The following is a 25,149-nucleotide window of genomic DNA, read 5'->3' as shown; positions in this document are numbered from 1 at the left end:
ACAGGACTTTTTACACTCAGAAGGTCTGCAGAACTTCCATGAAATCCCAATATAGAAGAACCATCCTGGCAATGGTAGCTGATTGTAGTACAAAAAGTGCAAAAGGAGTTTGAGATTTATCGGTTTGCAAATGAAAAGGTTTCTCCTGGTGTAAGAGGTTAACCCAGAGTCCCCCACATCGTGACTGGCATGGTCAATAAGCCCCGGACAAAGCCTGCTGCTTGCCATCCTTAAGATACACACAGATATACATCCACACAACACACACTCGCACATCTCGGCCCTGGCCTGCTGCAATTTTCTTTTCATTTCTGTTTCTTTCTGCCTTTTACAAAGCCCTAGTTCCCTTTGTAGGTAGTTGGAGGATTTCTCCCTCTATTTTCTTCCTAGCTGAACCATCCTTGTTCTATAGCATCCAGCTGAATAAGACACCAAAAACACAGAAAAGATTAAGGGGGGGGGAGTAAAAGAAAGCAGAGTGAGAGGGGCTTACCCCCACCCCCCATAATCTAAAAGTGCTGCAATAGGGGAAGACATTGGAAATAATCCTACTGGACACTTGTAGTGGAGTCTTGGGGATCAGAGCAAAGAGTTTATAGGTTTCTGATTGTAATACATGGTGATAGAAGGACAGACAGAAGGCTACATACATAGAAGGGAGAAAAGGACATGGATGCTAATAAGGCTACATTAACCCATCATTTTACTGCATTCTGTACAGATCAATGCCTGACCCAGAGGCGGCTCATATATAGCTCCTTATGTCTGCTGCACACACCAAGCAGTCCTCTAATAAAACATGAAATAATGATGAGCCGAGACATAGTCTAAGGGGTTAAACCTTGCCTTACCAGCAACACTACAGCCTCCTGGCAAGGAACAGTTCATTTGTCTGGAGGCAACATTTTATGACCCAACACAAAAAAAGCAGAAAATAAAAACTCCTAAAATCATGGAAAATCTAAATAGCACAAAAAATGCTTGTTTAGTTGATATAGGACATTCAACATAGTCATAAGTCATATCATAGATAATTGGCTTCCAGGCATTATAAACTTGTAAGAAATGTAAACGAATAATAGCAATAATTGTAATAATGCACAATAACAACATGTCATAGAATACAGAAGCCTTGCTTCTAGGTATAATCATATATGAACTGCTATGATTGCTCTTTGTTTGGAAAGTCAGGTGACATCTATGAAATGACCTCTACACATACAGTATCCATACAGTTACACTCATGGGACCCTCAGACCTCCCTGCTGCAGCCAATATTACAATATTTACCTATATTGTGCAAGAAATGCTCTGTCCTGATTATCAAATCAATGCAATGGGAATCTATAGATAGAACAATATCGCTTTCACTTATTAAGGTTCAAGAAGTCTTAGCAAGCAAGGCTGAGCCCCAACCTATGTGTAAATCGCATTGGTGTGAAGGTAAAGGTGCATGCATATATTTGTGACTTGTGTTCTATCAACTGCCTAATTTTGGTTTAAATTTAAAATTAGGTAAATAATTATATTTAAAAATAAACCAAAGACAAATAAATAATGATAAAAGAAAACAAAGCACATAACTGATTGAGTTGAGGAGATCGCCTCTGTTCTGGCCCTACACACTGCCTTTCTTTATAGAGATCTTTTTTGGTTGTAAGTTTTATTATTAGCATTCATAATAATAATAATAGTAGTAATTATAAGAATCATCAAAATTAGGAATATTAATTGTTTATTCAGTGGGCAGCCGCAGCCTCAGTGTCACCTTTGTATAACCACTTGGGGTTCAGCCTTCACGACTGGATGACCGGCTGTAATAAGCCCCTCTTTGAGGCTTGAATGTGACATGGATGCATTGAAGTCAGGCTGAGGTCTTTGGAGGTCTCACAATGTGTCAGTACTTGGTATAACTGGTAGATGGCACAATTTTCTTACATTTAAAGAGAGGGCTGCCTGCTGAGAGCAATAGGTCCATTTTATGGACCTTCATTTACAAGGGACAAAGATAACTGACAGCCAAAGTAAGTAGACATCTCAATGAAATCTGGAAATGTAATTAAAGCACCGTACAAAAGCAAAAGGCAAGTGGTGTGTGTGTATATATATATATATATATATAAGTATATATATATTTATATATATATATATATTTATTTATTTATTTATATCAATGAATATCAACACGAATTTATAGACTGTAAAGTTCATCATAAACTCAAGAATATTAAAAGTAATAATAATACAATAAAAAAATATTGCAAATAATAATAATATTTTTTTAATAATAAGCTTGAACATTTTAAAAAAATCAGCTAATTCACATATTTTATCAGTAATGTAATGCTGAGATCTCCACTAACAATGTTTATATATACATATTACATATATATATATATATATATATATACTTACATTTGATGGCATATACCGATTATAATTATGCACCAGGATTATTAGAGAATTACAGGTGCCTTCAGTAATGAATTCCCTCCTCATTCATCTTCCTACCCATTTATGTATCAAACCTATTTTACATCTACGGATAAAATAATTATCTCCTTCTTTACACATATATTAATACAGAACACTACACTGCCTCCTACATTGTACTCATCAACCTCTCTACTGCTCATGTCTGTGATATAGCTGTTATATTCAGGTTTCACAGAAAAGCCTGACAGTAGTATATTAGTTACTTGCCTAATAAACAGTAGAAGGCCATTAAAATAAAAGAGTAATGAAACCCAAGGCAAGTGATGCCTAGCCTCCCTAATACAATGCATGGAAGGGGAGAGGTAATTGTAACTCTATAAAGAGACTTTATGGGGATGGGATTAAACATATCTTGGAGCAGCTTGTGGAAAATAACATTGTCCCCCAGTAGAGCAGTAACCTGCACTTTTATTAGGATCCATCCATACAAGATGATGGAGCAATGTACAGACAGGGGTAGAGGAGAATTTGGAGGATAGTACAGTACATGCTGCAGTGTAAATAATTGTATTTGGGTGGATAGAGTGTAGAGTAAACCCCTGGCTGTGCTGGAAGAGAATCCCTGTAGGTAAATCCATCATTACTGTTCGGATACAGGGAGGAAGCAAGGCTACTAAATTTATCTTACATTCGTAGCGCTTTAATAGACATTTATTAAATGCTTTTAGAGAGAGACATGTGGCGCCTGATTACATCCTAGTTATAGGCAGAACATAAAGACACACGTTACCGACCAATTTACTGGAAGGGAAGCGAGAGAGGTAGAGAAGAGGAAGGAGAAGAACCATCCAGGGGAGAGAGAGCCGGAGCAGACAATGTGCAGGACACACAAGACCTGGACCATGGCTCCTCTTCCCCTGGGCCCACTGCACACATCATTTATTATAACCCCCATCATACAATTGGTCTCGTTTCCCATTGCATAAAGGTGGCTGGTTTGACAAAGTAGAAAAAAATAAAAATACAAATGTTGAATAAGAAGCTGGACATCCTGTAACTTGCATGGCTCCTCGGATATAGTCCCATCTAGCACCTTGTGCCAATTGATTGAATATAATAATATGTAGCAATTTATCGATAAAAATAAATAGTTTAAGGTCTTCTAAAATATATCCAAAGAGAATGCAAGTGAGGACGACTTTAAAAGTCAGGCCTGAGGATATATGTATTTATTATAAAAAGAGTCAAAGAGCTAGATAGATCTAAAGATAGAGACTACGATAATATATAGGTGATAGATTAGATAGTGATAGATAGATAATATGATGATACTTAGACACTGTAGATAGATAGATAGATAGATAGATAGATAGATAGATAGATAGATAGATAGATAGAAAAATAAGATAATGGAGGCAGCACACCTATTCTAGATGAAAAAAAAACCTTATTAATAGCCCAAATTGTCGACATTTCGGTTCATTGTGAGAACTTTTCTCAAGCAATATACACGTGTCTGTGCAAGCCTTAAAAAAGTGTTTCAATTATAAAAGATAGATAATTAGCCATTAAAATAATCACATAGTACATAGCGATATATACCAAAAGAAAAAATACGAGACTGTATAGAGTGGCAATCTGTCTACATGATATAGTCTCCTAAAAAAGGGTCCTCTCTTGATTCAGATCTACAGGATCACACTGGCATGTAATATTTCTCCGGGTGACTGCCACCTGACTAGTCTGTGATACAATGCTAGAATGAATCCTTAGGTGATCCGTGTTCTGTAATAATCCATCACATTGGGATCAGGGGATGGTTTGCTAGAAAGTCTTCCCTGGAATAAAGGAAAGTTTGGGAGAAGGACCTGGCGCTGCTGACCTGGTGCTGGGGGAGCTCATTAGTTCGTTGTCCATCTCTAATAAAGGAGCAGGGTTACAAATTATCCAGTCCTGCCTGAACACACGCTCTGTCAAGTGAGATCAGCGCAGCGTCCGCCTGATCCCGCTCCCCTCCTCTGTGCGGTGCTGGTTGAGGAGAGTCATGTCATCTACAGGGGCCGCATGGCCAGAAAGCCCCCCATCACAGCTGTATCATCAGTACTAGCCCTCCAATACTGTGCTTTGTACAAAGACAGCAGACGGGATTTTGTTATTGTAATCACCCACCAGACCCCAATGACATGCTTTACAGAGAGTGACTGCTCTTCTACCTCTTTGACATTCCCTTCCTTATAGCAAAGTCTACATGCATGTGCGTATCCCTTTAAATTAAAATTTACAGTGAAAACACCAACAGTGTATCCTCTGGGTTTCTTGTTCTTAAATGGCTGCATTACATTTTATCATCACAATACCATTGTTCAGATAACTCAGTATTTTACAATGTAATAATGTCACATCCATCTGTTTTAATTGAACTGTAAAAAGAAGGGACTGCTGAGGCTGTTATCATGGTGTTATCTCAGACACCATAGGATTTATAACTCTTCCAACAGGTGTGGGCTTTGTATAGTGTTTTGTGCAAGTGTCTGATTGCCTGGCAGGTAGTAGTGCACCGGGTCCGCTGACGATACCTGCGGAACATTTACTAGAACTTTGCTTTTCTCTGATTAACCCTTTGCACACTCCCCCCTGCGCACTACTGCAACACAAGGCTTTCCATGCTGTGCTAGGAGATGTCCAGATTGTAACACACACATGCTAATCCTGATTCGGATAGTATTGGACACAGCTCAATAACGAACCCCCCCAAAAAAATCTAATTACATTATAACCTAATGATTCAGCAGAACCAATATGGAGCTTTCAGATGCAGTGTCTGGAGTGATTAAAAAAAAAAAAAAAAGGAAATGTGCAATTAAATAGGCTCAGGCATCTACTGGGTTAAAGGTTTCCTGTAAGTGTGCAAGACACACACAGCACCCAGGGGTTCACAGACTTTATCACTAAGCTTTCTACAAGTTTTAGTGTTGCATGGTTAGGAGGACATGAAGGGGTTAATCTGCATTCGCTCTCAACATGAAGGTCTTGAGTTTTAATAAAAAAATAAACTCTTTCCTTGTTGTCCTGGAGCTTCGCTCTGTTGTCTTTAGTAAAGTGATGGGAGGAAGAGCAGTTACATGGGGACTGCCTGCTGCTCATGGATGGAAGGAAGGAAGGTCTCCCTGCTTGTCTTGTCTCAATGTGTTTTGTATTACTAGGCTGAGCCTCTGCTTTGTACAGCAAGGCTTGCACTGCATTGAAAGACGCCATGTTGCCTCAGCTAATAGGACACACAAGTCACCAACAAGCTGAAGGCATACTTTCACCAGCTAAGACACCCCCGAAAATTCCACTTAAAGTGAACAGAAGTGAGGAGGCTCCGCTGTGTGTGATCTGGGATCATCTGCGACCTACAGATCCTCATTGTAGGGGACAATACACTCTTTTACACCGCAGATCCCAGAGCCAGTTTCTCTCTTAGTGTGGATCAATCCTAATGGCCTGTGCCCCCCACCACTGCCACCCCTCCCTCTATTGCATGTTTCACATGTGCCATAAGATGGTGCTGATCAGAGATCTTCACTGTGGGTCTTATTGTCTGAGATCACTAACACACACTGGCATTGGGAAGAAATAAAGCAGAGCAGGCAGGAGAAAAGAAAGACACTTCTAATGTTGCCATTTTTAACACAGCCACGGTTAACCCTTTAAGACCCCCGGGTACCCCCTTATATTGCAGGTAGTGCTCCCTTTGAGCAAAAAAAAATAAATAGTAAAAAGTTAAGGATCTCCTAGAACTTGCTCTTAAATCATCCCCCCTTTCCATTTCTTTTGTCCTAGCAGGATCTTTTGTCCCAACTCAGCACGAAAACGAAAACTTTAGTATAAATAATCCTCTAATTCCGCATCCACACAAACATAGGTTTTCTTTGTCACCACAACCACCACCACCATCATCATCATCATTAGCACCATGAAGGCTCGCATACAATAAGGAGAGGGACTAACTTGTTTTCAGTTTTGAAATTCATAAATTATAATTTAATACCAATGAGACAATTTACAACACATGGTTTACAACAAGCTAAACACAAAAAAAAACAACAACTTTCTGTGATATTTTTTGTTTTTTTTTGCAATACAAAAAAAAAAAACTTCATACACTCAGAAATGCAATGACTTGCAATAGAGGAACCTAAAAGTAGAGGTCAGTAATACTCTGCAAATGTGCTCAGCGCTCACTCCCATCCCTGTGTGTTACGTGTACAGCTCTGTGCATCCATCCAAGCTCAGTGTGTCCTCCTATATATCTGTGCATGGTATCAGAATCAACCCCAGTCAGACAGCACATCATGGTCCAGGCGTGCATTGACAATAAATAAAAAAAATTACATTGGAATAATGTTAAAATATGGCCTTTTTTTTGTACAAAATATACCCCCATATTAACAAATGACATTAATTTGTGTATGCCTACATATATGTTTAACCCTTTCTGGTTCTGTTATAAAGGTCTAAAGTCCCTTCCATTTACAGTCAGAATGCAAGGGGTTTATAATAATAATAATAATAAATTGTACATTACTTATTTTTTTTATACAGGGGCCCTCTAGTCTAAGTCACCTCAGTGATGCTTCTCTCAAACAACGCATATCACAAAATATTATTGAGCAACCAAGAACAAAAAAAAAATAAAAATCAGAAATCCCAATAAAAAAAGCAACTGACCTGTATATACAAATGTGCCACTGGCTCGCCCCAAATATGTGCGTGTATATCAGATATTTACAAAATAGTCCTCTTATTTCTCAGGTTCATAAAATAGATGCAGAAGATTTTTTTTTTGGATCAGTTTAACAATATAAGTTCGCTAAAATACAGGCACTTAGAAGTATGGGCCTAGGAAATCCATTTTTAATGAAATAGTGGATTAGGTTACTAGGAAAGGGTTGCAATAATAATGTCCAGTACCTCTTAAACCATAGATAAACCATTGGTTTAAGCGTTTCCTGCCGAATTAGGCATGCAAATACACTGCAAACATAATGAGAGGAGAGGGGGGGATAGGGGTAAAAAAAAAAAGCAAATTAAATTAACCCCTTCTGCAGCCAGACCCCCTATGTTATGAAGGGGGTATTCATTAGAAGAAACACTTGGGATACGGATCATATCATTCCTTGTTGTTTTTTGTGTTTTGTTTTGTTTTTTAAAGACACTTGTCACAGCCAAAGAGTTTTCAGATATCAAATAATATTTTAATTTCTGAATACTTTCATTTTTTTTTCTTGAAATATAACACACAAAGACTCGACCAAACAGTTCAGTTATTATAACTTTTACAGTATACAGAAAAAAAAAAGTTGCACTTAAAAAAAAAAAAAAAAAAAACAAAGAAAAAAAAAAAAAGGAAAAAAAAAAATGAAAACCTTCAGTTTTTTTTTTTGTAACACAAAACTGTAAAACCTAGTTACCGAATCAATCACATTATGTATAAGTGTCAACAGTGTTATTTTTCATGCTGATTGCAATTGTATCTCGTCTCTTTTAAAAAAATGGAAATATCAACAATTATAATACAAAGGGATTTGCAAATATACAAACAGTTATATAGGAGCTTCAGAACAGAAGGAAGAATACTGAATGGAACATTAATTGTCCTTATCTAAAGCGCTGCTGTGTCTTAGACACAGAATCCCCTACACTTCATCCCCACAGTTTGTCTTTTTTTTATGAAAATAAAATAATAATAATAATAATTATAATAATATAAAAAAAAAATCTGTCTTGTGTAATGAAGAAACGTGGTTCCACTGTGTAAATAATTACATGTCTCAATAATAATTAAATTAGGCTCATCACTTATAAGTGCGTTTCCAACTTAAGTTCTAGTGTCGATTTTTTTAAGTTCCATTTTTTCTCCTATGATATTTTGTGGACTCTGTTTTAATTCTTACAGAACATATACTTTTAAGGATACAGTTTTTTTTTTCTCTTAAGTCAAGAATATATTTATAAAAAAAAATAATAATAATATTACAGAACCACAGAATAAACTGGTTTGGAACCAGGAAAATACAAATTGGAAAAAAAAATGAAATAAAACAGCTATTAGATACATAGACACAGAGGACAATTTAGAATTTTGAAAAAAAAAAGAACTTTCTTTCTGCTAATTGTCTCCACATATCCATAAATGCACTTTTTTAGCGATATTTTTTAAAAGGTTACAAAAAAGACTAAAATTCCCTGTTTGTTTTTTTTCTGATTTTTTTTTTCTCTTTTTTACAAAAAAAAAAAAAAAGATACGTAGCAAGTTGTTCTGAACGAGACAGGTTTAAATGCATTCTGATAAGAGTTCATCGATAGTCTTTTTATGTTTAGGTTTTTTTTTTAATTCACAGTCCAATAAATTCTTCCCTCTTCTTTAAGTAAACTTGTAACAGCCTTAGCAGAAGGAATTTTAAGCTAACATACCCCAGAGTCTTTTTTTTTTTTATTTTCCCTCCACCCCCCCCCCCAATCAATCCTTTTACTTTATTGAATGGACATATAGGGCCAATTGAAACTGCTTCCAGAGAGTAACATATCCCTAATGAGCGTTTCTATAGGGGTTTTACCTACCAAACGGACGAAAAACAATTGCTCTATGACAGAGGAGGACACAGTGCGGAGGGAGGGTAGACGGAGTAAGAGTTTGCCAAATCTTGTAGGCTGGTTGGGGTACTGGCTTCTAACATATTCTTCCAATGCACATTGGGACTTCTCCTGCAAACTTTCCACATGAGCTACATCAGACAGACCACAGGCATCTGCAAGAAAGTGTGATAAACAATGTCATTATATCATTACTTGTGGTGGTGCTTGGCTTGGACTAGCTAGAAGGCCTGTCACAAATTTCAGGAACAACCCCCCACCCTCTATTATTAAAAATTAACTCATAAATACAAGTGCACAATCACACATTGGGGCTGAAATCTAGATATATTGCCTGAACAAGTGTAAGAGTAATTCAACAGAGGCCTACTAATGACTCCTTCCATAGCTCCTTCTACAAATAAGAGCAACATCTGATGTTCACTCATCAACAATAGCAGTCCTGGACTCTAATATATTCTCCCTTGGAGGACTATATGTTTTTCTTTAGTCTCAGCAAATGTCTTAAGTGGCTCTTTTAAAGATCATCTTGTCAGTATTGGTTGTTCAGAATCAGCCAAGCAAACTCTTATCCTCCTCTTTTTCTCTTATATCCTACTAGAGCTGGGCTTAGAGAAGGTCCAGGGAGACCACTGAGGGACTCTGACCATTAAATACTATACAGAGGGGGTTTAAATCACAAATTCCTCTGTCTAGAGATTGGGTTGCGACCTAACCTGCCATTGGCTTCTCGGAAATAGAGAGTAGCACATGCATATTGTTATCCACGCCATTAAAAAGGCATGCAAATGATTTGAATCATGTGGAGGGAAAAGACTCCAGTGTGTAACTTATTTATGTTAGATTTTAGTGAACCCTAGACAAGGTTACCCCATACTGACAACTTTTAATCAAGCGCACATTACATATCCTAATATGATCCAGTATTCACAAATTAAACATGATATGACCATTAATAGTCTTTTCACTCCATGCCTATCCATTATACACGTGTGTATAGGATGACAATCGAGATAAATCCAATATGACCTGGGAGATAGGTCCCTCACCTCGCAAACTACACTTTACTACATTAGATCCCTCTTAGTCTCAGCTATATTTAGGGGGGAGGGGATGGCTGGGGTACAAATTGTGAATGCAATGTGTAATCTACACAATAATTATTAAATCCACTAACACTAATAATAATAATGTATTTCGTAAATATCTGATTGTATACAGACTGTTCAGTTATCATCACTAATTTTTTAAAATCAGATAAGTAAAAAGATACACATAACTTGTGATCTAACAATTTTTGCAGCGAAAGCCTCAGGCGATGAGTGTCTGCAAATTCTTATTTAATGCAAGATGTGTGTGAATGTCTTCACGCGGTGGAATATAGCACACAGCACATATAAGTACACATTCACACAAATACTGAAGATCGCAGGTCACTGAGACGCCTGATTTATACGATTTTCAATTAGAATTTGCGTTGCGAAATTTGTCTCCGAAGAGTTCAATTACTAAAATACATCCTAATTAGACCCCATAATGTATTAATTACTGCTTTATAGCAAAATAAAGTCAAGTCTGGATGTGATCACAATATTCCGAGCTGATTTTAGTTTGAATATTTTTGTAATTGTTAATATTATTGTACTTTTTTGCTTTCTTTTTTTTTTTTTTTTTAGAGGGCTGCAAAGTTTTCTTTCTGTACGTGTTTCCCTTCCCTGCCCCCACTGCTTGCTGTGGGTAAATAATGTGGCTGCTTGCCTCTCATTTCTACACTTAAAAGTTGTATTCTGTCTAAAGTTACAGCCGCCGAGAAGTGAAATCCTAACTGCCTGTCTTAACTCGTCCGATTCACAAATACATTAGGAATCCCAATGATTTGGGCCCATGCAGTTAAACAAACAACAATTCACGCTGGAAGCTACACTCCATAGAGGAGTACTGAGCCCTGTAGGGAAACCTAGCAAGGAAGTGCTTCTTGTCTTCTACTTTACACTATATTATTTAATCATCTTAAATCAGTTTTTATTTTACATCATTTCCCGAAATGATCTTAAATTCATAAAATGGGATTATTTGTCTTTATCATATTTTGTTGGAATTTATTGCAGTCAGTCGGAGTTGAGGAACATGATATTTGTAAAATGAGCACTAATAATAAATGAATAAAAACACTTTTGCAAGCTGCTACAGTAATCAACTCTAATAAAATGTTTATTCGTTTTGTAAAAGTAAATGATAGGTAGATGGATGGATAGATAGATAATAGACACACAGATATATGTAGATTATAGATAAATGATAGATAGATAAGCAAATACATATAGATGTTGAGAAAATAGATAAATGGATAGATACACAGACAGATAATATATAGATAATAGACAGATAAATGTAGGTGATAGATAGATAATAGTCAAATACATGTAGATTTGGTGAAAATAGATAAATGAATAGATAGATAAATAGATAGATAGTAGACAGACAGATAAATGTAGGTGATAGATAGATAATAGTCAAATACATGTAGATTTGGTGAAAATAGATAAATGAATAGATAGATAAATAGATAGATAGTAGACAGACAGATAAATGTAGGTGATAGATAGATAATAGTCAAATACATGTAGATTTGGTGAAAATAGATAAATGAATAGATAGATAAATAGATAGATAGTAGACAGACAGATAAATGTAGGTGATAGATAGATAATAGTCAAATACATGTAGATTTGGTGACAATAGATAAATGAATAGATAGATAGTAGACAGACAGATAAATGTAGATGATAGATAGATAGATAGATAGATAGATAGATAGATAGATAGATAATAGTCAAATACATGTAGATTTGGAGAAAATAGATAAATGAATATAGATAGATAGATAATAGATAGATATGGGATAGATGATAGATAGATAGATAGATAGATAATACATAGGCAGACATGGATACAAAGATGATAACTGATGGATAGAAATAATAATTTTTCTTACCTGAAGTAAAGAGAACTATAGCTTTTAAACAACTATATTCAGCCGAGTCCACATGTAATGCCTTCAGTTTTTCTACTTGCTCTTGGAAGATTCGTATGTGGTCCATAAAGGCCACCACTCTGTCCGCAGACATGGGGGAAGCGTGTAGACCAGCAGCTGCCAGGAGAGGGGCAACATGGAGTGGCATGGAGCACTGGGCAGCGTTCAGCACAAATAACTCACTCCAGGTCAGCCTTAGAAGTGCCACTTGGTCTGTGATCTGCAGGTCTGGGAAGAAGGGGATATTCCGTGCCCACTCCACTGCACTGAAGAGCATCCTGGCTGCCAGTTCACAAATGTTTTCGATGCCCATAATGTTGTTGGGTTGCATGCATTGACTGCCAAATCTAGAGGTCGGGTAGGGTTCTGCTCTCAGGAGAAGGGAGATATATCCGGATAGGTAGGAATGGCAGTTGAGAGGGTCTCCATTTGTCAAGGCGAACTGGCCATGGGTAGGCTGTGTGGGTGGCATTCTGCCCCTCTGTACGGCTGCAGTGAATAGAGAAGAAACTACAGCAATTAATATCTGTGGATAACTTGGTCTCAAGCAAGTGTTTCTTTTCCCTAGCTCTTAAAAATAATACTAACCCTTCTATCCCATTGCATTTTCTCCCTAGATGTTTGCTCTTATTGTGTTTTATGATTAAATTACAACAACCCATAATCTACAGCACACATCCCACAATGGCTTAAATATCTCTTCTCTGCTTGCTTAATAATAAAAAAAAATCTGCTGACTTCCCAAACGCGAAGACATTCAATTTATTCTTCCATATGGGCTCATAATGTCCTTATGTTTCCTTCTCCCATCTACACATATAATATTGCCGATTCATTTTAATTATATATATATATTTAAAAAAAAGAGAAATACAAAAACAGATAGGCTTTTGAAATAAGATTGTAAAAAAATCCTCCCATAATTATAATGATATAAAGATAAAAAAAAAACAGAAGAAGAAGAAGAATATAACGTGGCTGATGGATGTGCTCGCAGCTTGCAGGCCTCTGTGTTTTTATTGCGTTACATTTGCATGCAGAAAGACATAGAACAATGAGGGGGTGATGTTTATAAAAGTGTTGGGATTTGTAAAGTATTTGTGTTGAGTTTGCAACATGAAGCGAGATGTGCGTGAGATTGTGAGCAGGACGGGGTTAGCGAAAGCAGCTGGAACACAAAGGAAGAGGCAGGCGGTAACCCCTAGCCTACATAGAAGACTGCCTGCTGAGGCTGCCTGCACACTATCAGCTCCCTGTCCTTGCCTCATTCTAGATCACAAAAGGTTTTGACTTTCGCAAGAGGACACATACACACAAATACACACATGCACACATATATACACACATGCACACCGCCATCTACAACAACACAACCCATCTGCGAGACCTCCAGGCTATTTAGATTTCTTCTACCAGCAGGAACTTCAATTGTAATTTTTTCATGGAGGATAGAGAAGGGAGCGAGGGAGTGTGTGTGAGTGTGTGTGTGAGTGTGTGTGAGTGTGTGTGAGTGTGTGTGTGTGTGAGTGTGAGTGTGTGTGTGTGTGTTACAAGACCCAGCTCCAAACTGTCCTTCTGATCTTAATCAGTTTTAACTCCTGTGCAGAATGACATTCTAGGTCACAGGGGCCAGGGAGATTATTCCATGGAGATTGGGTTTTGCGTTAGGAAGAATAAAAAGACATAGTCTGCATTTTATATTAACCCTAGATAAACCATGCAAATAAAAAAAATGTGGTTCTAAATAAATATTTGTGAATCTAATATAAATAATAATAATAAAAAATAATAACAATATGAATAAGTAAGAAGAACAATTCTTGCTACTGATGATAATGACACAAGGATGGCAATGAAGGAAGGGCATTGGAAAAAAAGCAAACTCCCAGACCTGGCCATGCATGAGAAAGTTACAGCAGTGAAGAATAATAGTGTTGGTGGAGAATAACACAGAACAATAGACTGAAAAACAAATGAAATCCCAATACCTTCCCGTCTCATGCCAACTTTGAGACATTTTTTGAGCCGACAGTATTGACACTGATTGCGGTGGTGCTGGTCTATGGGGCAGTTCCTGTTGGCACGACATGTGTAACTCAGGTTCCTCCTTACACTTCTCTTGAAGAAGCTCTTGCAGCCTTCACAGGTGAACTGGCCGTAGTGCTTGCCACTGGACTTGTCCCCACACACCACACACTCAATGTGCTGCTGCTGTTGTTGCTGCTTTTCCCCTTGGTTCTGGCTGGTCTGGCTGGAGGGGTTGGATTGAGCAGGGGTAGTAGAGGGCACTCCTTGCCCTGGAGTCTGTGGGGTGTGTGGTGCCCCTGCTGGCCCTTGCCCTGGAGGTGGCTGTGAAGGTTGAGTTCCTGGCACATCGTCCTGAGGGTCTCTCCATGCACCCACTACCATTGCCATATCTATGGGAAACCTCTTCCAAACTGCTTCTTCCCCTATTCTTCGTATGGTGCTTGTGGGATCAGACCAGGCAGCTTTAATATATGAATAAAGGGGGGGGGGGGGGGGTGTGGGGGTCTCAGGAAAATAAAGAAGAAGAAGAAGAAGAAGGAGCAGCAGCAAACAATCAGATGAGCAGCAGCAGCAGCAGGGAGGGAGCACTAGTGGTCTGGAGGGGACTTGGAGGTGTCTCTGGGAAGCTGCAGACTTAGTGCTGGGGGCCAGGTCCTGGGAAGATCACAGTCAGCCATTCAGGAAAGCCATGAAGGGTTAAGGCTTATTACAGAGGGGGAGACCTGCTCCTCTGCTTCTTCTCCTCCAGCCCTGGCAGCCAGTGGAGCCTCTCCAGCAGGACTGGCTCAGATCCCTTCTGCTTCTTCTTCTTCCTTCTCTGAGCATGAACAAGAAGGGTCCACTCTCCTCCAGCAGCAGCAGCAGCAGCAAACAACAATAATAATAATGGAGCAGTTCACAGGCTGCAGGACATCCTTCATGCACAGGAATAAGCCCTCAAATAGGAGCCTGCAATCAAAGTGATCAAATATGCTAAAGAGCGAGGAGAGGGGGGGTAGGAAGTGACTGCGATTTGTAGGAAAGGGCTGGCAGAGTGCTGTCTCTCCGATCAGCTCACTGAGCTCTCTATATAGTGAACTTTGACACCACTGCTGCAACTTAGCACACGTTACCATGGCGACGCCGCTCCTTATAAGGCGAGAGATTGTGTTTAACTGGTCAGGGCTCGCAGACCCTCCCCTTACACCCTATTGGTCAGGAGCAGCCTAGTGGTACAGGGCGCCTGCCGTGGTGCGCTGCCCGGTCCTAGAGCCCGTCCGCTCTGTCACTCACTCACTGCTCTGTGCTCAATGCAGACACAATAAGGTCGGAGAGGGTGAGCAGGAGAATCTGCCGAACAGGACAATGCAGCCAGGCAGTGACTGTCTGCAGCGTGCCCCCTACACAGCAGATCACACGTGGCTCATCTCATGTACATGTTATATGTAGTTACATATGGGGTATCCCTGCTGCCTGCAGGGAGGGTATGTGCTCTGTGCACTGTTAGGATGGAAAGATAGAATACAGAAGAGGTAAGTGACCACTGTAGTGATGGCAGCTGGGACCAGCAGACACATACATGCTGAGTGCTAAGATATATATATATACATCATGTGTGTATGTATGTGTGTGTGTATATGTATATATATGTGTATATATATGTGTGTATATATGTGTGTATATGTGTGTCTGCATATATACATGCTGAGTGCTAAGATATACATATATATATATATACACATCATGTGTGTATGTATGTGTGTGTGTATATGTATATATATGTGTATATATATGTGTGTATATATGTGTGTATATGTGTGTCTGCATATATACATGCTGTGTGCTAAGATATACATATATATATATATATACATCATGTGTGTATGTATATACATGTGTGTATATATATATATATATATGTGTGTGTGTATATGTGTGTCTGCATATATACATGCTGTGTGCTAAGATATAGATATCTATATATATATATATATATACATGTGTGTATGTATATACATGTGTGTGTATATATATATATATATGTGTGTATATGTGTGTCTGCATATATACATGCTGTGTGCTAAGATATACATATATATATATACATCATGTGTGTATCTGTGTGTCTGTATATATACATGTGTGTATATATATATGTATGTGTGTGTATATATATATGTCTGTGTATATATATATATATATGTGTGTGTGTATATATATATATATATATGTATGTGTGTGTATATATATATATATATATATATATATATATATATATATATGTCTGTGTGTGTAATACCTACATAAACTAATTGGGTCAAAAGAATTTATAACCAAAAGTAATTTAACAAATAGCTGACAAATTTTATTGAAGACTCCATTTAACAATTAAAAAACATAAAAAGACATGATTAAAAGAATGTGTGAAAAAGAGGAGATGGGGGGCATCTACAGTAACATGATCTCTAATATACAGTACAAAATTGTCATAAATTGAACTAATTAGGAGCCTGGTGCAATATAAAGTGCACAGTGCAAACAAGACTTTATATCAAAAATATAGTTCACCATATTATCCCATGTTAAATAGACAACAAGAGATTAGCAATAATACAAACCAGTATTCATGTCACTGAAGCCCCACACCTGCCCCACACTGCTATGCGATTCTCAGCGTGCTTCCTCATATGTGTGTGTGTGTCTGTATATGTGTATATATATATGCATGTGTGTATATATATATATATGTGTGTGCATATATGTATATATTTCTGTGTTTGTATATACACATGTGTGTGTATATATACATTTGTATATATATATATGTGTGTGTGTTGATATGTGTCTGTATATATACATGTGTGTATATATATGTGTATGTGTGTCTGTATATATACATGTGTGTGTATATATGTGTATGTGTGTGTATAAATGTGTTATGTGCGCATGTATGTATATTTGTATGTGTGTGTATATATACATATGTGTTATGTATATATATATATATATATATATATATGCACACACACATATACTCATACATAAACGTATATACATACATACATATACCTAAACACATGCATATACACACATGCACACAAACACTCACACACATATATACTCACATATATATACACATATATACATACTACAGACATATACACATACTTCATATGTAGGTATACACACACACACTCACATATACATATATACATACGTACACACATATACACATACACACATAGTACATATATATGTAGGTATACACGCACATACACACAGACGCAAAGAACACAGACATATGCACAGCAAGCATACACTCCATAAATATGTACATATATATATATATATATATATATATATATATATATATATATATATATATATATATATATATATATGACACTTTTGCACCCACTGACCGGACTGGAAGGGAAGCGGCAGATCATGAAGGAAAGAAGCAGGATGGGGCTGGAGGAACCTACAGGCTTCACAGGGGAGGTGATGGAGGTTCAGATGGACAATACTTCTGGGCTGAAGAATGAGACTCGGAGCTGTGTGATCATTTGACCATCAGAAATCTCAATAGCTGGGACTATTATTTGCTACATTCCTGTCACCCAGGGCTGCAGGGGCTCTTGTTGGTTTTGTTGGTTTAAGCCTAATTGCACATACAAGGCAGTGTCATTATCATATGGCTATATCTATAGCTACTATTTTATAGCTGATAATTATTATATTCCCAGCCCTGCTCCCGGTCTCCTGTTATTTGCAAACTGTGGAAATGAAGAGTTCTGTATTTCACATCAACCCTCCTAAAAGTGTTCTTTAATAATGGCTGACTTCATGTAAAGATAACACAGTATACTATGGAATAAATCACTAAAATATTGAGTGAAAATATCATCGCATACTAGCCTTGGCACGGATCAGCAGCAAAAAAAATAACAATTACTGTCTATCTGTAAAATAGTATAATATAGTAACACACACACTCACTTCTATCTGCATTTACTGTATAGTACATATGTGGGGAGTGCATTCAGTTGCAATGAGGGTGACAGATGATGTGAGGACCTAATGCTGGAATGTTTCCACTTCTACATTTCTTGTACAATAATACAATCTGGAACTTACATTGAAATAACCCTTTCACCCCACTCCCAGTAAGTGTCTCCTAGGAGAGGTATTAAAATCCTTATGTATCATAAAAAGAAAAGAAAATATGGCTTGAAAACACTAGATCCTACTTCTTGTGGGAGAATAAACGCAATAAAGAGAAATGCTGGCGTTACTTGCTGCGGTGATGGGGAATGGATGGGGCAGCTAATGGTGCACTCACAGTTAAATCGACCTTACAGTAATAATATAATAGTTAGACAATAAATGTACAGTCAATGCCTTATTATTGGCTTCAGATAGGGGTCAATGTGGCCAATGCAATGTCCAGTTATAAATCACTTGCAGATTAAGGCTAGACATTGCTGTTATAGGCCATGCAATGGACACAGGCATTCATGTATCCTGAATAGTGCACATGGAGGTGGGAATATAAAGCCATCACAGTTGTCACTTATTGTCACACTTCTGTGTTTACCTTACATTGTGTTTTACCATAATATAATATTTAATATAGCAACCAAGGTATACAGATGTGATAACACAAGGGTTAAGTCTGCTTATAATTTAGCAGACTCATCTGACCTTAGTGAATGATGAAACACAAGGCTAGTAACCCGCAAGGACTGGGAGAATTTTGCATTGTTTCACATCCACTGGCTTGGTCTGCAGGGTAGTGTGTTGTGTTTCACCAGCATCACACTGAAGTCTTGTGAATGGGGGTGAGTGAGGCTCATTGTGTTGCTCTGAATTTAGAAGTCAATGCAATTTTTAACCACTGGCTTGTGGTACTTTGAGAATCACCAGGGGCTGTCAGAGTTGGGTCCACTGAAAAATTTACAGTGCTAAATTAGAGCATATGCTGTGAGGTGAAGAAAAAAAAATGCTTAAGATTGGAGCAAGTACAGTATCTGTCTGCCCCCTAGTGTAAGGCTTTCATGTGCTGGAAACTCAGAGTACACTGCTAAAAGATGGGATCTTAAAGGGAAACGACTTTTGGCTCCTTGCAAGAAAGAAACTTCTGTACATATTAATCTGATTAGCATCTAAGGATTTAAAATTAATTGGCTTGGACATAGCTGGAGAGCTGGGTAAAGTTTGTGCCTCTGCATCATGCAAAGCCAGTGGTGAGTGGATGGATATAGGGGGCTGATTCAGTGTGCTGTCTCATTGATGGACCGTGTGTGCCTGATCAGACCATTCTATTCAGCCTGCACGGAGGAAAACTCTCCCTGCTGCCTTCAGCAGTCTCTCCAGGAGGACACACCGGTGAGTACACTGCTTTTTCCCTGCAATCTGCAGCTGCTTTGCTCTACCTTGTACTCTGATCATTCACCGAGGCTCCCGCTTGATATATCCGACCATAATAACCCCCCAGCAGGGGCAAATCCTCCCCTATTTCCCTTTTTCTGCTCTAGATTGCAATGCCTCCGATCACTGAGTATTTTCGCTGCATTTAGCCATGCTCTGATTTCCAGAATCCTACATTAAATGCAAACACACAGCAGATGAACACTCAGCCCAGACCCAAAGAAGCACAGTCAGCACAGGAACCAGGCGAAGAGATGGTTAAAGCGATAGAGCATCCAATGCCCAGAACACAAGATAAAGCATAGGAAATAAAAACAGACCTACCAAAAACGTATTTTCCTTGCTCTGCGTCCCAAATGGCTTGCATCTTCTTCTTCCTATAACTGCAAATCCCCTTTATACCGTGGCAGGTGAAATGAGTCCCTTTTTTTGTACGTTATAAGAATTCCTTGCAAAAAAAAAAAAAGAAAATGCAATGTCTCTCCTTACTGTGTTTATTTTAGACGATTGAACGAACTGATTGGAAAGTAGGCAAAAGCCTAGAGGGTGCAAGGAGAAAGGTGAATGGGATATCCTCTGCTTGGAGGGAAGTACTATTTGGCTTGCAGCAGGCTTTGGGAGAAGAAAAAAAAAACTTGACACTATAACTTTAAATGTAGTGAGTTTGAGAGAGCTAGCACACAGCTTGTCAGGAATGTGAGCCTCGCCTTTAAGAAAATCCCCATACCCAAGGTATAGCAGCCCACAGTGATCTCTCCTCTCATCTCATTCCTTAGAAGGAATAGAGAGCAATGCTACACCTTCCAGTTTGGGGCAGGGATAGATGAGACTTAAAACAAGCACCCAATTGGAAAAACATCTTTAACTTAATGATTTTACTTCTGTTTTGTATAGATCTCTTATTGGCAATATTGTACATCAGAACATATATATATATATATATATATATATATATATACATATATATACATATATAAATATATGTATATATATATATGAGGCTGAGTTTCACAACTTCGTGTGTGATTAGCTCCACTCTTTGACTATGTGAATACTCATTCACCATCACAATACATCATCCTTAGAACAATTCCCCATTTCACTTTAATAACTGCACTGTCATCTGATATATTGAATTTAAAGGACAGTATATTCTTGCCTGGCACATGTAATATTCATTATATACTCACCAAACTAATGAATGGATCATTAATATATTACAGATGTAATAAATAGTTAGACACTGCCAGCCTGGTACAATTTAATCTAATGGATTCCTTTTTTTTTTTCAAACTGTTCCAAAGACTGATGCTAAAAGGAAGAGCTTTTATTTTAAGAACTAGACGTATGTCATATTTGACGAATGAAACAAACGTTCTTTCATTGTCACTTGTCCTTGGCTATAATAGAAATTAACTTAAGCACAGCACTGAATGCTAATTATATATTTACAGCCTAATGGAAATTACAAATGATTTTTGCCACCTCCAATAATTCTAAAAACTATGAAGACGCTGTAATTATAGACTTTAAGGTGGGGGAAAATAATAACTGACTATCAGATCCCTTTAGCTTGGCATTAATACTGAGAAAAAAAAAACATTATTGCTAGGAATCAATTGCTGCTAGTATAATCAGCTCATGCTACATGTATGAGACAACCCTCTAGAGGTGAGAGGGTTTTTTTGCCACCTAGAGCCTGGCATGGTATGTTTAGAGACAACAATTAAAGGGTGGCACTGATGACAGGCAGGCATTGTCCTTTGAAATATCTAGTTTATTGGTGGAGCAAAGTTTATCAGACCAAGTCCTGGGAATATACAAGGTTTCTATGTGTGATGTAAGTGATTAGTTGCAGCCATTCAGCCTACGACAAGGCTGTAGTGCATGCTGGGTAGTCATGTTAGAAAAATGTGATGATTGAAGATCAGTTAAATTTTTTTTAATCCTTTTTAAACTGTTCCATAAGATTCTACCCATGACCGCAAGAGCTTTCATTTATACCATAGGGAGTTCATTGGCAGAGGTTTTTTAAACTTTGGCCCACATTATATAGATAGCTGCCTTGGTGATCCCAAAGGTCAAGGGTGAGCATCCATACCCCTAAGTCCCTGCAGATTATTAGAATGAAGCCTGGCTGTCACATAAGAGTCATAATTACCAGTTCTCTTTCTAGTACAACTCGTGCTAAGAGTGGTTCCTTATTTTTTTTTTCTTGAGTGATGAAACTAGTTTTTAGGTCTAGATTAAGGTAGTGTTTGCTTGAGCCTGGAACCCCTCCTTGGCATTCCCAAGACACTGCCTTTGTCTTATAAGGAATAGTGCTCACTGAATGGTGTGAAAAAAGGAGAGAGAGGGTCGCTTCAAATCGATTTTACTTGTTCCCTGTGTCTTTTCGGATCAATGACTCTCAATAGTCTTATATGTGCTCTTTCAACCAAAAAACTTGTGCAACATTTTCTGTCTGTATTCTTGCTAAATACAATAAATTCTATGTTTTATCAATCACTGAGCACTCATCGTAAAGGCAGCTAAGGAAAGCAATTAAGCAGAGGCACCTAAATCAGATCGTCCACATTAATAAAGCCAGAAAATGAGAATTAGCCAGATCTTTTATATTTTACTCTGGACTCACATATCAAGCTACAGATACACAGGTGCCAATCAATGTGGATGTGGCATATACCTCATACCAATACAATACTGGGAGCTTTTATGTTCAAGAACACAACATACAGGAGTTATGTAGTATACAGCTCTGTGATATTTGCGATTAAATGCAAACCCAATAATCTCTGTATTGGCAAGGTCATATCTTAGAAATACAAAATATGAACAGTTTATTCTATTTTATTGTTACAAGGGTTCTGTAGAAGATAAAAGTGCTGTACTGACATGGCGGTTTCTTTGTATAGATGGATGTACTAGATATTAGTGCTGAGTATTTGGATGGATAGAAAAGATTCACCCTGACAACAATATTTGTAAGAGAAAAAAAACATACATTGAACAATTGGAGGTATGTAAGAGAAAGAGAGAAAGAAGTGAGTAAGAGAAAGGAGAAGAAAGAGTGAGAGTGAGAAAGAAGGAGTAAAAGACGCAAAGAAGTAAGCATGGACATGATAAAGGGACAGAGAACAAGAAAAGAGAGGTCAGTATAAGAAGAAAAGGTAGAGAGAAAGAAAGAAAAAGAGAGAAAGAATGATGGGTAAAGGCATAGGTATAAAGAAAGTGGGAGACCGAGAAAGAAGGAAAGAAAGAAAGAAAGAAAGAAAGAAAGAAAGAAAGAAAGAGAAAGAGAGAAAGACAGAAAGAAGGAAAAATAGAGAAAGAAAGATAGAAAAAATGATGGGTAAAGGCATAGGTATAAAGAAAGTGGGAGACCGAGAGAGAAAGAAAGGAAGGAAGGAAGAAAGAGAGAAAGAAAGAAAGAGAAAAAAAGAAAAAAAAGGAGAGAAAGAAAGACAAAGAGAGAGAGAGAAAAAAAGAAAGAAAGATAGAAAGGGAAAGAGAGAAAGAAAGAGGAGATAAAGGAAGAGAGAGATAAAGAAAGAAACAAAGAGAATGCGAGAAAGGAAGAGAAAGAGAGAAAGAAAGAAAGAAAGAAAGAGGGAATGAGAGAGATAATAAGAACGACACTTTAGAGAGAAAAAGAGGGAAATGGTGAGTCAATATAAGATTAAACAGAAAGAAATAAGTAGAAAAAGAAAGAAGAAAAGAGAGAAAAAGAGAGAGAGAGGAGGGCGGTTAAGACATCAAGATAGAGACGAAGCAGCTGATGAAGCCCAGAGCTTGTCCCGGACAATACAAGTCTCCTGTAGAGATGGGTATTGATCAGGGGAGAAGCTGAGATGTCATCACACTAAATATTTACTGATCACACACAAATAGCCGGGGCTTGAACGATCTTCCCATGTGTGGAAGTGAGAGGAGAAAGGTAAATCATTTTATTAGTGTGTATAAAGCAGAGAGCACACTCTGGGCTGCAGTGTTTTAAGATGTGTCTTTAGCTGGATGAAGAGAGTTAGGGAAATCGATAGTCAGTGATTAGGAGCCCCAGCAGTGTCAGTGCTGCTACCACACACAGCAGATTCAGGGATTCTCTTCCAAGTCAGGGAAAAGACCTAAACAATACAAGTGCAATGAAATTAGTAGAGGGAGAGGTCTCTACCTATAGCAATATGCCCACGAAGGTAACAATGCATACATATACAGATTCCATAAGTCAGTGCTGAGTGAGGGATATATATGTGTCCTCAAACAATAGTTCATTTTTTTTTCATAAAAACTCAAACTGTGAATAATTCTAATTTGTGAAGCCTAATTCTAATAAATGTGTCTTAACTTTCTAGTCCAGGAGAGAATCCTTAACTTTGTGATAATTATTGGCAGATCTGGAACAGAAATTTTGCGTTTATCCTGAGCTACAGGATAGAAAACTACAATGTGGCTACTGAAATACTTTACCATTTTACCACTGGTTGTTATCATTAGGTGGTAATGAATCCATAAAGTGTGTAAAAAGAGACAACAGTTACATTCATGTGTCTATGTAGGGGGTTAAATCCACACCGCTGGTGAACATTAGGTACACACCTTCCCTGCTTTGTCAGGCCACACTAAAGTCCAAGTATGTACTACATAAATGTGTCAAAGAGAAGACATTAAAAAAAAATAATATTCTGAGACACCTGTAAGAACCCCCCGGTCACAAGTGTCACTGACAGAATAGCTGGTAAGGTGCCCTCATCTCCCTGTCTCCAGGAGATCACATCATACATATTCCTTCCATACATGTATGTTAAATAACTTGTGCTGCTTAAGACACAAATATTTGAATACTATTTGTGCAATGAGACACATAAGTCAGGCCAATGGGATTAATAAGATTTAGTCTATGAGGAGCTACTGTAGGTTGAATTTATCAGCTTAATACTGTCATTTCCAGAGAGTAGAAAGGAATCAACATTGCACTTTTCCAGTGGGGTGAAATGTGATGTTACGATTTGCCTACACTGATCTGGGCGATACTTCTGATGTCAGGACGTCTCTGATTGACATCCCCTTTAAAAGATATTTATCCATCGCTAGTTTGTTTTGTTTCAAATGTTATATGGCAAAATGTGAAGTCTACATAACATTAGGTGCTACTAATAGCATTCAAAGGAAAGTCTGCAAAACATATAATAGATGAATGATTGACATCGCTTATATATACTAATTATATATATATATATATATATATATATATATATATATATATATATACCAAGTGGAGAGATAGATGATTGAAAGAAACGTAATGGCATAGATATATAGTAAATAGAGACAATGGTAGTCGATAGATAAAAGAATAAAAAAACTTGCAAAACCAGGGCATGATTAATATACAGTTAGTTACATAGAAAGGTATAAAGATGAAATAGATGATAGATTGGAAAATACATACATAGAATGATAATAGATAATTGAAATAAAAGATGAAAAAATAAATAGATGAATATTATGTAGTTAGTTACATACATAGATAAATGAAAAAATGAAATAAGATGAAATAGAGAATATAGATAGAAAGATATCAAGATAGATAACAGGTAGACAGA

General features: G+C 37.5%; 1 protein-coding gene across 5 annotated transcripts in view; it reads right to left on the bottom strand.

Annotated features, from left to right (window-relative positions):
• The window catches only part of NR2F2 (nuclear receptor subfamily 2 group F member 2), a 53,417-nt gene extending 33,081 nt beyond the window's left edge, over nt 1-20,336 (bottom strand). Inside the window, exons 1-3 of one of the 5 annotated variants that reach the window (XM_073653320.1) lie at nt 14,098-15,225; nt 12,071-12,619; nt 9,043-9,230 (exon numbers count right to left, since the gene is read on the bottom strand). In XM_073653320.1, the coding sequence (XP_073509421.1) occupies nt 9,043-9,230; nt 12,071-12,619; nt 14,098-14,524 (1,164 nt within the window). In that variant the 5' untranslated portion in view covers nt 14,525-15,225. Of the gene's footprint in view, nt 1-8,775; nt 9,231-12,070; nt 12,620-12,697; nt 13,433-14,097; nt 15,226-19,870 lie in introns of those variants that run through there. The other 4 variants (XM_073653322.1, XM_073653318.1, XM_073653319.1 and 1 more) reach the window with 4 other exon arrangements.
• Between the last annotated feature and the right edge of the window lie 4,813 nt (nt 20,337-25,149).

The sequence above is a fragment of the Phyllobates terribilis genome, unplaced genomic scaffold (genome assembly GCF_046119375.1).
Source record: "Phyllobates terribilis strain yellow unplaced genomic scaffold, ASM4611937v1 Scaffold_11__3_contigs__length_659146591, whole genome shotgun sequence".
NCBI classification, from domain to species: Eukaryota; Metazoa; Chordata; class Amphibia; order Anura; family Dendrobatidae; genus Phyllobates; species Phyllobates terribilis.
Note: the sequence above shows the minus strand (reverse complement) of the source record. Positions and strands in the feature narration are given on the sequence as shown.